This window comes from Phascolarctos cinereus, unplaced genomic scaffold (genome assembly GCF_003287225.1).
Source record: "Phascolarctos cinereus isolate Bilbo 61053 unplaced genomic scaffold, phaCin_HiC Scaffold_4;HRSCAF=312, whole genome shotgun sequence".
Lineage (NCBI taxonomy): Eukaryota > Metazoa > Chordata > Mammalia > Diprotodontia > Phascolarctidae > Phascolarctos > Phascolarctos cinereus.
This window is the reverse complement of record NW_027555847.1, coordinates 36,053,406-36,069,706: the sequence shown is the minus strand read 5'-3', so window position 1 is coordinate 36,069,706 and position 16,301 is coordinate 36,053,406. Positions and strand designations below refer to the sequence as shown.

Below are 16,301 nucleotides of genomic sequence, written 5' to 3'. Positions count from 1 at the left end.
CATGTGTTGTGTGGTTGGGGAAAGCTCAAGACTGGAAGTGAGGAAGCCTAGGTTCTTTGCTGATAGTTGGGCCAAGTCAGCTCACTTGTTTGGGCCCAGATTGATTCCTCTATCAAATGATAAGATTTTCATGCCCCACCAAGGTCTAAAAACCAGGGAATTCAAATTTTCTGTGCTCCTCAGCATAACGAGAGGCAACTGATAAAAAAACTTTGATTTGGACCTCTCCCTTTGGTTTACTTTGTTTCCTTAATATGACAGAATACATTCGTTACTTGGCAGTATGGGTTTGAGGTATTATCTTGGTGGTACGTTAATGGAGTACACCATAATGTTTCCTTTTGGAATGGTTCTGAATTACTCTGTTGCGGATATAAATGAATATTAATATCTGTAGAATTTGTATTCATTTTGTATTTGTGGTTAAATGTCTTTGTTAACAGTTTCCATGTATGAGAAACAGCCACATTCTTGTTAGTGTTAAGCACTTGGATGGTGTAAACTACTAATGAATTATGACATATTTTCCATATTTAAGAGCACAGTTTCAGCATTTAGATGATTTCATTTCTTGGGAACAATTAACTGTATAGCATTAGTACTAAAATAAGGCTTGTTGATGGATTGAACCATGTAACCAGGATGTTTTGACGTACATGATGGTTATCAAATCCTTTCAATTCTATTCCTCAGAACCCACTGCTCATATCTTCCTCACATCGTTGTTTCATTTTAAAATTCAAATAAAAAGTCTTAGTCTAAAATCTAATGATACCTTATTTGTAGGGGTAGAGACTAGGCCTGTAGTTTCATTTGTATAGGAATTCCCAGGAGCAGGAAACTTCCATCAATGCAAGTCAGCAACTTTATCATTTATAGTCACAAAATTTCCTGGAACCCTGAGACCACATTAAGTGACTCACCCTGGATCACACAGGCAGTGTGTAACAAGGACAGGCCTTCCTACTCTCTCTGTTTGTTATAGCAGACCTACAAATAGCTCATTTTATAATTTGCTTTTCATTCTCCATAATAATGAGGTAATGGGATAGCATCGGTATATGGGATCTACTGATAATCCACAAATTTTATTTTAGCCACTAATTTCAATCTTCCTTCATCAAACCTCATGTCAGAGTCTCTGCTGACAGTAAAAATGAACTAATTGGAGTTTTGCTTTGTTACTTTTTCTCTGTTGGAGGTTCTAATGAATAGGGAAATGGCCAGGAAGGAGGTAGGCATAATCAGAGAAGTAGCCACATGAGGCCCAGATATCCCTAACCTGGCTAACCAGCCCCTGAATAATTAAGATTTGACTACACTCATATAAGAAAATGCTGAAATGAACTAGGTTCAGGAGATGTGCTAAATTTTTTGTTTGAGTTCAAGCATGGATTTGTTTTTTTTGTTTTGTTTTATTTTTCCCAAAATCATGCTTTGTTTTTTTTTTCTTTAATGGTATAATTTTTTTTTTGCATTTGTTCGTTCATGTTTCATATACCATGTGTTTAAAATGTATTTCCCATTCTTGAGTAAATTTTTCTTTACGTTCACTTTTATGCATTAAAATGTATACATAATTAAAATGTGACCCGTTAATTCTATAAGACTCTTCCTTGGAGGCAAATTTATGTAACCGGTCTTCCATATACAATTAATCTGTATTGTTTTTTACTGTAGCCTACAGTGTACCTAATGACCACCTAAGTAGTCTTAAAGTATGGGCCCTACTTCCTCCTTAATTTTCCTTTCAGCAGGGTAAATGGCCGACACATGCTCGGTAGGTTTTTTCTTTCAAGGAAACTTATCAATGAGGTGTAACAGTGAAAAAAGTTGTCAGTGGTGATCAGCTGGCCAGCAAGGCAGGCCATGCACCAGTAATGGGATTGGGGCGCGGGCCAGAGAATCAACAGTTTGATGACACCTCCTCCTAATGATTTTCCTTTCTGTTTGTCCATTTCACTTACTGATTTTCTGTGTATTGTTGCAGACATCTCAACAATGAGCATGCGCTGGATGATAGAAGTACAGCTCAATGTAGAGTACAGATGCAGGTTGTACAGCAGTTAGAACTCCAGGTAAAAGAACATTTATTTTAATATTACCTCAATATTAATCAAATTCCAAATCTTTACAGTGCTGTAATGAGTTCTGGTCCACTTGTTATCTATGGAACGGGAGATTTCAAAACCTATTGTTGTTATTTTTTAAAACCCTCAAGAACATTTAGTTTCATTTCTATTTTCTAAAGTACAATATTAATTTTTTAAAGTATATTTATATATATGCAACCATCTCTCAGTTATCCACTTTCTGGATTATGTGCGGTCAAATAGCAGGAGCTCCTTTTCTCACTTACTAGCTGATTCTCAAACTGCCTACAACAGGCCTGATCGAAATTGGAGCTTGGGAATAGCTGTGTGTGTGTGTGTGTGTGTGTGTGTGTGTGTTGTGTGTGTGTGTGTGTGTGTGTGTCCGCGCGCACGAGCGTACGTGTGTCTGTGTGTGTGTTTATGCGCACTCTCGCATGTGTGTAGGCAAGAGGTTAGCAGAGGAGGGGAAATTAAAACAATGTTGTACATTATATAGTTACCAGCAGTCATCGAAAAGCCTATTTTGTATGCAAGACAGCAGTGCGGAGATATATGGAAAGCCCTGGGCTAAGTACAGAAGATAATTACATTTGGAATTTTACTGAGTTAAGTCATTTACAGCTTCAAATAGTTGCAGAGGAAAAATCAGCAAAAAAAACACTTAAACTTTTTTGTTGTGACTCTTCAAGACAGAAAGGAATTTTAAAATTGGTTATCAACTTAACTTACAGTGACTATCTTGGCTTAATTAAGTATTTGCCAAATTTTAATGTTTTCTGAGTCAGTTAAGATTGTAGCATCACTCAGAGAAGGGTCTAAATTTAATGCAGTATCAGGTATATATTAAAACTAAAGGCCTAATAGTAAAATATCAAAATCTTACCCAAACTCTTTAGTGAAATGTTACTCTAATACATTTCTTGACTGTAAAAAACAAAAAAAAATCAGTTTTATTGGGAGATTGAAATGAATGGATTGTCTTTCACCAGCTTATGCTGATACAGTTTAATTAAAGCAACTTGGATTTACAGAAGATTGGGACTGTTTGTTTCCATTTTTTAATAGAAATACTACTTGTCTGCTCTTGATTTTAGTGTTTATTACTTCATAATTATCCCACATTTAGTTAATAATATGGATTAGTTGATACTTGGCTCATACTTCAATTGGTATACAGATCATTCCATGTCACCAACTTGAGGTTGTTTTAACCTTTTGTAGTTGAACCACTGATCATCTGGTTCCATCTTGTCCTGGTTCCTTGCTGCTGCTCTGGCTTCTCTTCCTCACTCCTTTTAGAGTAGTTTCCCATTTAATTAGTTTTCATATAGAATGGGTAGAAGACAAGAGGTAGAATGTTATTAGGAGGTCAGCTCTTACTTGTCAGAAGTCCTGATTCAGAATTAGATGGTGAAGAGCCGAAGCTATTGGCCAAAATTGAGGAATTGGGGATTATGTTAGGATTTCAGTTAGTCGCGCTATTATTCTTTTTGTCTCTCTAACTTCCACTAACTTCCAGTCATTCATTCAAAAAGCATTTATTAAGCACCTCGTATTTGTCGGGCATTGTGTTAAGTGCCGGGGACACAAAGAAAAGCAAAAGACAGTCTTCTTAAAAGGAGCTGCCAGTCTAATGGGAGAGACAACATGAAAACATCTATATACGAACAAAATCTGGAAAAGATCAATCCGCTGATTAACGAGAGCTAATAAACAGAGGGAAAGCACTAGCACTAGTGGAGAAATTCTTGTGGAAGGTAGGATTTTAGCTCAGATATTAAAAAAGCCTGTGAAGCCAGGAGCTGAGATGAAGATGGACAGAATGCCAGGCCTTGAGGACAGTAGTGCCCGTAGTAACTTTACACCCTACAGACATACTTTTGGTGAGCTTTGATTTCTATGTGGCCGTTAAATTTACCGTTGTGTAATGTTTCAAAGAAGTGTCTTTCATTAGTATTTAAACTGAAAGGACTTTGTTAGATTTATGAAAAAGGGACTAATTCTAATGGACTCAATTTCTTTAGAAAATGAAAAATTGGAAAATTCTTATGTAAATCTGAACAATTCTGCATCATATAGTGATGCCAAGCAGGTCAGAAAAGCAAACAGTTGTACTAATAGAAATTTTTTCCCCTTAATTTGCTGTTGCAAGTGGAATAAGGTACCCTGACTGCTCTCATATCTCATTCATTACCAGTCTTCTGGACATTATTAGCTCTCTCTTTGCTTCCCCTATGGTTATCTCCCTTCCACCCTCTCGGGACTGCCATATTTTGTACAAGGAGCCAGGAAGCACGCTTAGCCATTATGACTGTTGGTACTCCTCTTTAGCAGCTCCCTGTGACACTAGAAGCTTCCACATGTCGCCTACTTTATTCTGAGCTGTTTGGGGAAGTGAAGAGAGTCATAGTAAATGGTATGCATTTTCTGGATTCAAGTGTTTTGCCCATCTCTGCTAATGAGATGAACAAAAGAGAAAGCCTAAAGCTAGTTTAATAATCCTACCAAAGCCGTAGGACAAGAAGAACCAAGTAAATACCACAGCCAAGAGTTTTGAGTGATAACAATGTGTAATTCACAAATGGTAGTGGATAGTATGGTTCTAGTGGGTTTTGTGTAACACTGGTGAATACTCTAAAAAGGTATATTCATGGAGTCAGGAGGACCTGAGTTCAAATTCAGCCTCAGACACTTGACACAAAGTAGCTGTGTTACCTTGGCCAGGTCACTTAACCCCAATTGCATTGCCAAAAAAAAAAAAGGTCCATTCTGATAATAGGAGAAAAAAAAACACTAAGAAATGGAACTACATGGTAACCCATTGGATAAATAGTTCCTTAAGCTCTCAGGCCTGGTATCTGGACAAGAGAAGTTTCATCTAGTCTGGGTTCTTTCAAAATTTAACTGACATTTAAGGAAAATCATTTCACCTTTCTAGGTCTACATTTTCTTTGATCTATGTCTGTGTCGAGATATGGTAGATTCTCCTAAGCTAGAATGGCTCAGGATATGTCCTGGAAATGGGCTGCTCACTTGTTATCCATGTCTTGTCTAGGTGAACGCCCAAGAGTTCTTCACCAGTCTGGCCAGAAACTGGTTTTCTTGGTCCAGCAACACCTGAAAATAGTCTCTTTACTACCATTTCACTCTGTCCCCCCATGATGAAATTACAGAGCCATGATTATGGGTACCAAATGAAGGTGTTACACCAGGTGATCTCTGCTGGTCTTTCCAGATTGAAAGTTTTATGATTCTATAAGAGAAAGGCAAGGTTAGGAAGTTAGCAGATGGGAAGTATGTAAGGGTATTTATAGAATATTTTCTTATGGAGAAAAGCATGAAAAGAAATAACTCCAAATGCATGTACCATAGGGATTCTGTTCAGGATATGGGACCTGGGACATACTTCAGGGCCTTCTTTCCAGCCTCAGTTGATTCTACCTATATACTTTTGTGAGTTATTTCATTCTCATATGGAAAAGTGGTTATATCTTCATCAAAGCCTTTTTAACAGTGAATCTATTTAAAGAACATGTAGAATTTCCAAAACGACTTGCCACCGTTGTCATTATTTAAGACCATTCTTGTCATTCATGGCCTACTACCCCCATTTTGCACATGAGTAGAGACCAGAGAGAGAAAACAGAAGACATGAATAAAAAAAATAACTCAAAGAAAAAGCCAGGAAACACCTGATAATCTGGCAGTTTTTCCCCTCCCTTCCTCACACATAGTTGAGCAGAAAGCTATAAAGAGGGCTGAGTGGATGGGGAAAATGCTAAGTACTTAGCTTGAGTGAGAGTGTCAGTGTTTGAAATTGTAGAAACCTTTTGGCTTCTCCAGCTGCAGTGGAAGTTGTTGGACGAGGAAAGAGTTGAAAGGATTCGGTTCCTTAATGAGCACTTAGTCAAGTGATGAACTCTCAATGTGGCATTGGGATCCAGGTAGTGGCAAAAATTGTTGTTACCAGATTTTGTATTTCCCTGTTTGCTATTGGTGTTCCCTTGTTTACTTTCTGATGGTCAGATGTGTTGCTCTGTCCCAAGGTTAGCCTCACACGGCAAATGCCAGACTTGTATCAAAAAGCTCCTCCAGGGGCATGATAAAGTTAACTTGAATTATCAGAATTTGAAATAATTCTTATGTTGCCTGAAACTTTTAAGAGAGATGTGTGGTAAAGTCCTAAAAAGTTTGGAATAATTGCATTAAGAGAGAAAGAGAAATCCTTAGTCAATAGCTACGAATATTGAGGCTTTTCTTTAGGGAATGAGTAAGCTCTCTGGCCCTGAAGGTTTCCGTGTGATCATACCAAGATCAGTTAGTGATTCTTAGAATCTCAGGGTAGGCAGTGACTAGTGGGCCATCTTGTCTGCCCCAGACCTGGACAAAGATAACCTCCCACACATCTCTTTCTGGGAGCCTTTGCTGGAGTTTCTCCACTGAGGGAGAATCCACCACCTTCATGGCAGTACATTTTCTGTTTGGATAACTCTAGTTGTTAGGATGTGTTTCCTTCTGTTCAGCCTAAATGGCTTCTTCTTAACCTTCCCCCATTGTTCCCAGGTATGCCCTCAGGGTCTAATCCCTCTCCTAAATGACAGCCCCTAAAATACTTTTAATATGGCTATTACCTTTAAAAAAAAAAAGGTGGACTTTAGAGCACAAAAAATAATGCTCCTCTAGCCAGTCCACTTTCCTTGGCAAAATCTCCTGTACAAATTCAAATGGCCTTCACTTGCTGTTTATAAAATGGGCCACTAGCTCTCCTCTGCAAATTATTAAGCAACAATGCTAAGGTTTTAAGAGAAATAAAAATGGTGTCAGCAAACACTAATTTGGTTGCTATTAGGGGAAAGGGGGCATTAACCCTATTTAATAAATAAGAAACCTAAAAAATGGAAAACAAAGCTCAAAATCCAGTGGCACAGCTATATTTCCTGACTACTAATAATAGCATTAGATAGCTAAGTAGCTCAGAAAAGAGAGAGAAGCTAGACCAGGAGTCAGAAATGCCATCAGTTCAAATCCAACATCCAGCAGTTATTAGCTGAGTGACTCTGGGCAAGTCAGTTAACCTCTATATTGCTCAGTTTTTTTGTCTGTAAAATGAGAATAGTAGTAGCACCTATATCACAGAATCATTGTAACAATCAAATGAGATGATATTTGTAAAGCTCTTTGTAAAATTTTAAGGCACGAAATAAGTACTAGTTATCATTGTTATTATTATTTAGATTAAATCTACATTGTGCTGTCATTCTTAAATCATTACTGAGTCCGGTTGTTATCAATTTCTTCCATTTTTTTTTGAAAGTCACACATACATGCACATACATATACACATACCTGTACATACATGTTAACAGTTTGAGGCATGTTATGGTCTCAACAGAGTTATGCCACAAGGGGCACAAAGTCAAAGACCCATTATGCTAGATGACTCCTCGGTAAATAGGAAGAAGGGACAACTTCATGATTTTCCCTTTTGTCTTGAGTGAATGTGGAAAAGTTTACAAACCAATACTAGTGGCAGCTTGTAGAGGTACTATATTGCATCTGTCACCCTCCCTATATCTCTGCTTCCATGATGATTAAATGGGTAACCTAGGGTCTTAGAAACTCAGTGTTCTATCCACTTTAAAGGGCCAAAAATAGACTTGTAGATAAGGCCTTCCTGAATATCTTGGCATTAAGAATTGTAGGCTGGAGTGAAGTATCAGCAAGGAGAAAATGATACATGTTCTGATGGCAAAATGAGGCATTAAAATCATCACAAACCAATTACAGTACTTATTTTACATAAAATAACTTCTTCCTTTTAAACGATGCTGTTTGTAATCAAACCCATTTCTGACAATACCACTAATAGTATCCATTTTTAGACCTCTGTAACCCCATTTGGGGCAATGTTGATGAGAGCTTCCTCACATCAATGGCTTGCCAAGCCCCTATGACTTCTTCTGAGTGATCTCCAATGAATGATGGGGAAGTGCTAATAGCACCGTGCCTTTAGATTGCAACTGCTTTGTGACCAAAGACTGGGGAAAGAAAGAGGGGAAAAATTCTTGGGATTTTTCACTCCCATGTCTTGCATTTAAAAACCAGGAGAGACTTTATTTTTCATAATTTAAAATGCTGTCTAACTACATGATCATTAGAATTCCTAGACTATGACTGAGTATTAGTGTGTGTCTGCTTTAAATGTCAAGAGAATCTTTAATAATAACATTTAAGGAATGTTAAGATGGTGACAGAATACAATAAAAGTAAGGAAAAATTTAGATTGGTGGGAAATGGATCCTGTGTTGTCCAATACCTGAGTATTATAGAAGGACTTACAGAAGTTATTTTAAAATAATTCATTGTGGCTTAAGTGTGGGAAATCCATTTTTTTTAATTGTTACTTTTATTGACTAGGTCAGAAATAAATATTTGGTAAATATTCACTTTGACAAATGAATTCCCCTCTTATTTATTCTGGATTATACTGTTGCTCTAGTTTTTCTGTCCTGGGAGACCTATGTTTACCTTCCTTGTATATATTACCTTTAAATGGATTAACATATTTGGATGTTCATGGCAATTTTGAAAGCCAAAAAGTGTATTATTTTTCACATGCATTTTAACTCCCTAGAAAACAGGCTAGTGTAGTTGAAAGAATATTGGAACAGAAGTCGAGAGCTAGGCTCGGGTGCAGATCACCTACCTAATATGCAGCTAATGAGGAGCAAGTCCCAGCCTTTTTAAGTCTCTACGTCCCTTTCAAATGTCCCTCTTCTAGCTTGAAAATTCTATATAATAAAATAAGTGATCTTCTGCTTATAAAAACCATGTTCACCTCATCTACTAATTCTGAACAGACAGAAATCTGCATTCATTTAAATACACAGTCTCCACCCGTACCCCATAAGTGACACTGACCAAGTTGGACATAGAGTTTAGTCCATATGACCACATACAAAATGACTTAGTTAAATGAGCCTGAGCCAAATTTTTCCTACTTAAAAGGATGGGTTTTTAATTCCTCAGGTTTTAGCTTTGAAGATGATGATAGAGCTCTCTCTCCTGCAAAGAAAGATGATCAGTATGGTCCCAACAGTGCCAGCTTTTCTCCACCGCTTAACTTGGTCAGTACAGCTTAAATCCAGTTTTAGGCCCTAGTGATAGAAGGAAGATGAACTAGGTAAGCCAAAGAAGAAAAGCTCTTGCCCATGCTGAGGGCCCAAAATAAATCAGCAGGCAGGAGAACTGATTCACGGCCCAATTCTGAAAGTGTAATGCATTGTTCTCCCTTCTGTTCCAAGAGAGTTACACTTGCTTGTTCATAAAGCTGTTGAGTGGTATGCTATCTTTACCAGACTTCCACCTTCATCTTCAATTATTTCTTCATGAGAAGGTGCCTCCTGTAATGACAGTTCAGTTTAACAATAGCTTTTTATTAAGACTTCATGCTAGGTATTGGTGACATAAAGCAAAAAATGACATGGTGTCCCTGCCATCATGGTGCTTACATTTTACCACAGGAATACAGCATTTACACAGCTAAGCAGAAGACAAAGAGGAAGTATTAACATCTGGATGAGACAGCAAGAAAAGCTTCAAAGAGGAGGAGGGTGGCACCCAAAGTAGGCAGGATTCAGTGAGGCACAGCTGAGAATGAAGCATCTAGTTAGTGAAACAGTAGTCCAGTCAGGAAAATATTTATGCTTTATGTAAATATTGGCTTACTAATATTTGTGTTATATAAATACTGCTAATATAACATATATATGTACATATGTATATATGTGTATATATATATCTTGCTAAATGAAATCATAAATACTGGTTTTCAGCATGCTACCCAAATGTATCATCCTGTTTGTAGCTCTGTCAATGTTCTTTTAATGCCTGTGCTCCATCTACTTTTGGCTGGAAATGGGCACCTTGACATTTAAATTATTTTGCAAAAATCCACCCACTGAAAGTTGACTAGGGCAAGTATATTTATTATGTGTTCACTGGATCCTGTCCTATTTCACAGGGATCCTGTCCCTGTCCTATTTTCATGGGAATTTGTGTTTCTGAAGGTACTCAAATATATTTATTAAAGATGTTGTCCATATTCTCTTACTCTCATGATTTGCAAACATAGTAAAAGAGTAGAGATGTTTAGTTTATTTAGTTGTGGGCACCCCCAATGAAATAAAATACATAAAAATCATTGCAAATTTTTAAAGCACTTCCCCAGTGTGTGTGTGTGTGTGTGTGTGTGTGTGTGTGTGTGTGTGTGTGTGTGTGTATGTGTATGTGTATGTACACATGTAGGGACAAGTTGCAGCATGGATGGAGCTTATACCAGTAGTGTGCATTTAATAATATTATTGCCAGTAATCAATAGCTAATGTAACAGTGGAGCTTTGCAATACAGCAAAAAATAGTAGATCCCATTTAAAGTGCTTTCATTTACAGAGCACACTTTCTTCGTAACAAGTTCTTGAGACGGGTCACAAATGCTGGTATCATCCCCCATTCTACAGATGAAAAAGGAAGGCCCTGAGATGCCAAGTTCATAGCTCCATATTACCATTAAGTGACTGGCTTGGGCCTCATCTCTTGGTCCTTTGACCCTTGTTCCAGTGTTCTTCCCACTGTGCCGTGCTGGTTTATCCTTTAGAACTTGTAAAGAATAAGAGATAAGGATGGCAATGATAATTAAAATTCAGGAACATTGCCAAGATTGCAAAGTAACTTTCATTTAAAGGAACTTTATGAAATATTTTAAACCCCTCCCCCCCAAGAAAAAAAAGCGCCCAGGCATTAAGAGTATCCATTAATGTGTTGCACTTTCTTCTCTTGCCCAGGAGAAATATGGGCCAATTAAATGACTAAAATATAATGGAAGAGGTAAAACCAGGGTGAAACAATCTGCAAATGGACCAATCCAATTCCATTTCAATTCACTAACCATTTGTTAAGTACCCACCAAGTGACAGGTACTGTGCTAAGTACTGCAGATACCGAAAGAGGCAAAAGGTAGTCCCTGCTCTCAAGGAGCTTACCATCTAATGGGGGCGACAACATGCAAACCTCTGTATGCAAAGGAAACTACATGCAGAATAAATAGGAAAGAAGAAAGGTAAAGCACTGAAATGAAGAATTGCTAGGGACATCCAACAAAGGGAATCTGTTCCCAATGATAAAAGTGTAGGAATATTAATAGAGCTGTCTAACAATTTCTATACCTGGGGCAATGGTTGGTTAGAATGGCATTGAGACTTGCAATGTAAGCTCACTGGGGATGCTCCAAAAGAAAAGTAAGTAATTCCCAGTATGAGATCCCTTCTATTTCTTGCTGCTTTTCACCCTAATAAGAATGGACAGAGTATGAAGCCCCTTCAAACCAGTGGAGTTTGCACCCTCTAAATTTTCCATCCTGGAACAGACCCAGTCACCTACATAATTACAGCTTTGGTTTTGAATATGGACCTAAACAATAGCAGTCTCATCACTTTTCAACCATGACTCCAAGGCTAATATGGTCCAACTTTAATGAGAATTTGAAGTGTTACTCAAACAAACATTTGCTTAAGTGCATACTATTTGCACTGGGGATATAAAGCCAAAATGAAAAATAGTCCCTGTCTGCAAGGTCCTTACATTCTACTGAAAGGATTCAACATATTGTCAAGTCAGAAAGTTTTTATTAAGCACTTACTGTATGCCAGGCACTGTGAATACAGAGAAAGGCAAAAATAGTCCTGCCTTTAGGGGGTTCACAGTCTAATAGGAGAGACAACATACAAACAATTATGTCCAAATAAGATGTTTACAGGATAATTTGGAGGTAATGTCAGAGGGAAGGCCTTCAAGGGGGACTGGGAAAGATTTCTTAGAGAGGTTGAGATTTTAGCTGAAACTTGAGGAAAGCCAGGAACTTTTTATCAATTAACATATACATTCAATCCTCCTAATTAAGCCCAGATTTTGACAAAATTTGGGATCATCTCTAGTAAATATGAGAGACAGTATGATGTGCCAGATAAAGACCTGGCCTTGAAGCCAGGAAGGCCCAGACTCAAGTCATCCCCCAGGTATGTACTGATTGTGTGACCTTTGCTTGACCAGTCACTTTATCTCTTATTTTCCTAGACAATTCTCTAAGACTGTCAGTTACACAAAAGGCATTGATCTCCATTGATAGAGGGACTTTCCTCAAATAAGACTCCCTATTAACAGTGAAATCACAGATATAGGCCCTATTCTTATCCCCTTCTAGTTTTATTTGTTTGTTTGTTTGTTTGTTTTTTAACAGTCTTCATTTTTTTTAAAGAAAAGATTTTTTTTCAGTATTATAGATAAACTCAATTTTATGTGGTATTTCTATGCCTCAGTATTTCCCACTTAAACAACCAATATGTAGGTTTAAGTAAACCTAGCTGTTTTGAAACATGTCCCAAATCTAGGGAAACTTACATATAAAACAAAATACTCCTGCAGAAAGACCTTCATTCCTGACATTTTAATTGTTCTCACTGAATCACTGTTGGAAACCTCACATTCCTTTAGTATTATGTATTGTGAACATCTTTTCGTTTGGCTGTTCAATAACTTGCTAGAGAACAGAGCATGAGTGACATAAAGTTGTTCCTAATATGGTAACATTTTCATTTCCTGTTTGTTGAAAGATAAATGCTAAGGCTCTAAGGCTTTTTTATTTCTCCCTGAACTACAAAGGAAAAAAAAAATCTAATGTGATATGGATTGGTATGGGCCAACCAGTTAGGATAAAATAAGATAAAACCCTCTTCCCCTCTCTTTTGCTTCTGGACCCATCTTAAAAGAACAATTTAATTTAAAAATCTCATCCTTAATTGATTTTAAATGATTTTAGCATTAATTATATAACAGGACAAAAATCCATTGTCCAAAGACTGTGGCCCCATCTAGCCTTGAAGCATTTCTTCCAGTCATAGACCAAGAAGCAGTAGAATGAATGAGACTTCCTTTTTCAAAATAAATCAGTAACTTGGCCTTCTTTTCACCATTTTTGTAGGGATGGCTCAGTGGGTCCAAGCCTATGCCTTACCTTTTTCTCAATTATTCCCTTTTCATCTTCTTTCAAGTACTTTTACTTTCTCTCTTGCAAAAAGGTGCTTTAGCATTTTCACCTGAGCCTTTTGCCAGATTTTTTCTTGGCCTATCAAAAAAGTTAGGAGCATATCTGCCCTGGAGGCCTGTTCTTGGGCAGAGAAGGGGAAATCATTCAACAAATATTTAGTGAGCTCCTACTATTTGCAGAGAGCTGAAAAATTCCTTTTCTTTTAGGAGAAAATTACATCCTGACTAGATGAAAGTCTATGAGGGGCTTGGAATTTTGACAAAATGAGCTTCTTCCAACTTCATTCCAAGGGGAGACCTGACATTCTATGCACTGTTGTTAGTTGTAGTGTGGTTTCTTAGAGCAGAAAATATTTGCCCTCACGCTCTATGAATGTCTTAGTACTCCAGCACTGTTTTAGGATGTGTGTAACAAATTTGAGGTTAATTTTGCATAAACTGTGTTCATTTGTCTGGGCGTATGTGTCTGTGTGTCTGTGTTTCACTGTTGCAACTAAGAATTTATGAGATTTAGCTGCATAACTCATTTTCCCTTGGCTTTTCCCTGAGTAGGATTGGTTAATAGACATGATTCACTGTTGTCTTCTAGCTGTCAGAGCTACAATGAACCCCTTGGTGCCAGCAGGTCTAGAGCTCACCAGTTAAGAGCCTAATGCATTTTGTATTGAGAAATACACTGGGCATCACAAATTAGTTTTAGTTTGGCAATAGGCATATAGATTTCAAAACAATTAAGCAATAAAAACTGTTTGGTCATGTGCTGTGGTGCCAACAGTTTAATTAGAAATAAGCATCATTTGGGATGTTAAAGTTGTAATGTATTTTATTCATAAAAATAATAGCGTTCCTTGTCTACCCTCCCTCTAGCTTGCAAAAGACAAAGAGCGCCTACAAGCAATGATGACCCACCTCCATGTGAAGTCAACTGAACCCAAAGCCACCCCTCAGCCTGTAAGTACCAGCATGGGGGATGGTAACCTTAAAACCTTCCTTTGTGGTCTCCTCTCTGCCCAAGAAGTCACATGTTCCACTTCACAAAAATGTCAGAGAAAGAAAGAATTTGCCACTCTGTAATCACGTGACATCGACTAGTAGATATAAACTCAGGTTGATTTTAAGCAATTCATTATTTCTGAAAATGAAGACTTTTTTTCATTCATTCAACAAGCATTTTAGTGTTCTACTGTGTCTCCAGGCACTGAGTTAGGTGCTGAGGATGCAAAGACAAAAATAAATCTTCTGTGGGAAGGAGGGAGAGAGAGATAGTAAAGTAAGCATATTTACTTACTTTTCATAATTAAGTACAAAACATATACAAATAAAGCATCATAGAACAGTGGGAAGTGTATGGGTTCCAGTCCCGAATCTGTTTGACCTTGGGCAAATTGCTTAACTTGTGCCAGCCTTAACTTCTTCAGCTTTAAAATGAGGGTCAGATTCAGTGGATTCCAAGGTACCTTGCTACTTCCAGTGGTAATTCTCTGAGATTACAAGACCATTTATGGAATGGGTAGAGAATCCTGGTATTTGGAGGCCTCAATTAATCTTGTGTAGGACTCAGCATTTGACCCGAGTCTCATTGAAAACTGTTGATTCTAAAAGTAGGAGGTGAGAAAGGGAATTCATTCCAGGTACAGGGGACAGTCTATGCAAGGGAATTAGGTTGAAAGGGACTTCAGAGTGGTCAGCTTTCACGTAAAAGCAGATAGTTTTAAATAAATGCCCGTTGTTTTCTGAGTATAGGTAGTTGATGTGAATCCTGAATGACATTAAGGAAAGGCTCTTTCTGGGGCCTCATCTCATGTTGCACATTGTTACTTTAATGGTTGTGCTTCTCAAATTTGTGTATTTCTTTAAGATTTTCTAGTAGTTTTAACTGATTATTCAAAATGGAGAGAGTGCTTTGGTCCTTGATTTTAAGATTTGTCAGATTTAAAGGTACACTGCCTTTATTTGATTTTTGCCTTGAGTCACTGTGTGAAAATTAATTGAGCGTTGACAATCTATAGTTAGTACTAGCAATTTTAATCAATATGCAATGATGCAGCATAATAGCAAAGTATTGGTTTGTCTGTTTTGACTGATTTTTTTCTATAAATAAAGCAAACACACACCCATATATGTATGATTTATGGTGATAGAAATAAAACGGAGTCAGACTATTAACCCAGCAAATATGGTAGCCTGCCAAGATACAGTTGGCAGACAAAATTAATGTCTGAAACAGAACACATTACAGAGATATAGAACATAAAATCATTAAACACTCCGCACATCCATTTTTACTAGAAAAGAATTCTCCATTTCCATGTATTCTATAACAAATGGCTGCAAAAGTGATGTGTAGGCTCCTAGAAAACAGCTCCCCAACTTGACAGAACTGTGGAATCCAGAGTCAACTCTGTTGGTCACACAACTTCTTCTTTTAGGAAGGGACCTGGGAATAACATGAACCCAGTGAAGGAAATTCATTAAACCCCTGAAATTACTTGGATGACCTTTTGTCAGATGAGTTCAACCATTCACAAAGGAAACTTCTTGCCAAGAAACTATCTGAAAATCTTCAAATCATTCTAGCCTGCAGGTGAATGTTTCCTTCTGTGATGGGCCTGTGTATGTAGACCTAGCAACATGGAGGAGAGAATAAGGTTTAGCTTCTATCTTTCCAGGTGGATTAAAAGTAACAATGGTAGAATAATGCTTGGGTCTCCACACGTTAGGCACAGGTGGCTTTGCAAGCATCAGCGCCCCCTTAGGAAGAGGGATTTAAAAACTAAGGAGAAGTAATTGCAAAGAGTCACGTATTGCTCAACTAGTGATCAGTTGAAAGTATTGGCAGGCAGCACCATATGCAAGCCTACTTTAATGAAATCGGCTACAAAAATACCAGTTGGTGTCGCCATGAAGACTGGTGGTAAGCCGCCAATAAACAGGGAATGGCAGCTGAAAAAAAAAATGAACAGGGAAAGAAGGTTTGTCTTGATTGGTATTAAAAAAAAGTGTTTTACATTCTAGAAAATTATAGCTTTGATGGGGACCTCCTACTAAATTTATTTTTAACTGCTCTATTGAAAATTCTGTACCACTAGTCAACATTATCTCTCAGTT

The 16,301-nt window shown here is 37.6% G+C and overlaps 1 protein-coding gene across 10 annotated transcripts in view; it reads left to right on the top strand.

Moving 5' to 3' along the window:
• FOXP1 (forkhead box P1) overlaps positions 1 to 16,301 on the top strand; it is a 537,509-nt gene that overhangs the window by 490,117 nt on the left and 31,091 nt on the right. For all 10 annotated transcript variants that reach the window (XM_078152147.1, XM_078152148.1, XM_078152146.1 and 7 more), the window contains 2 exons: positions 1,991 to 2,078; positions 14,061 to 14,144. In XM_078152147.1, the coding sequence (XP_078008273.1) occupies positions 1,991 to 2,078; positions 14,061 to 14,144 (172 nt within the window). The remainder of the gene's footprint in view (positions 1 to 1,990; positions 2,079 to 14,060; positions 14,145 to 16,301) is intronic.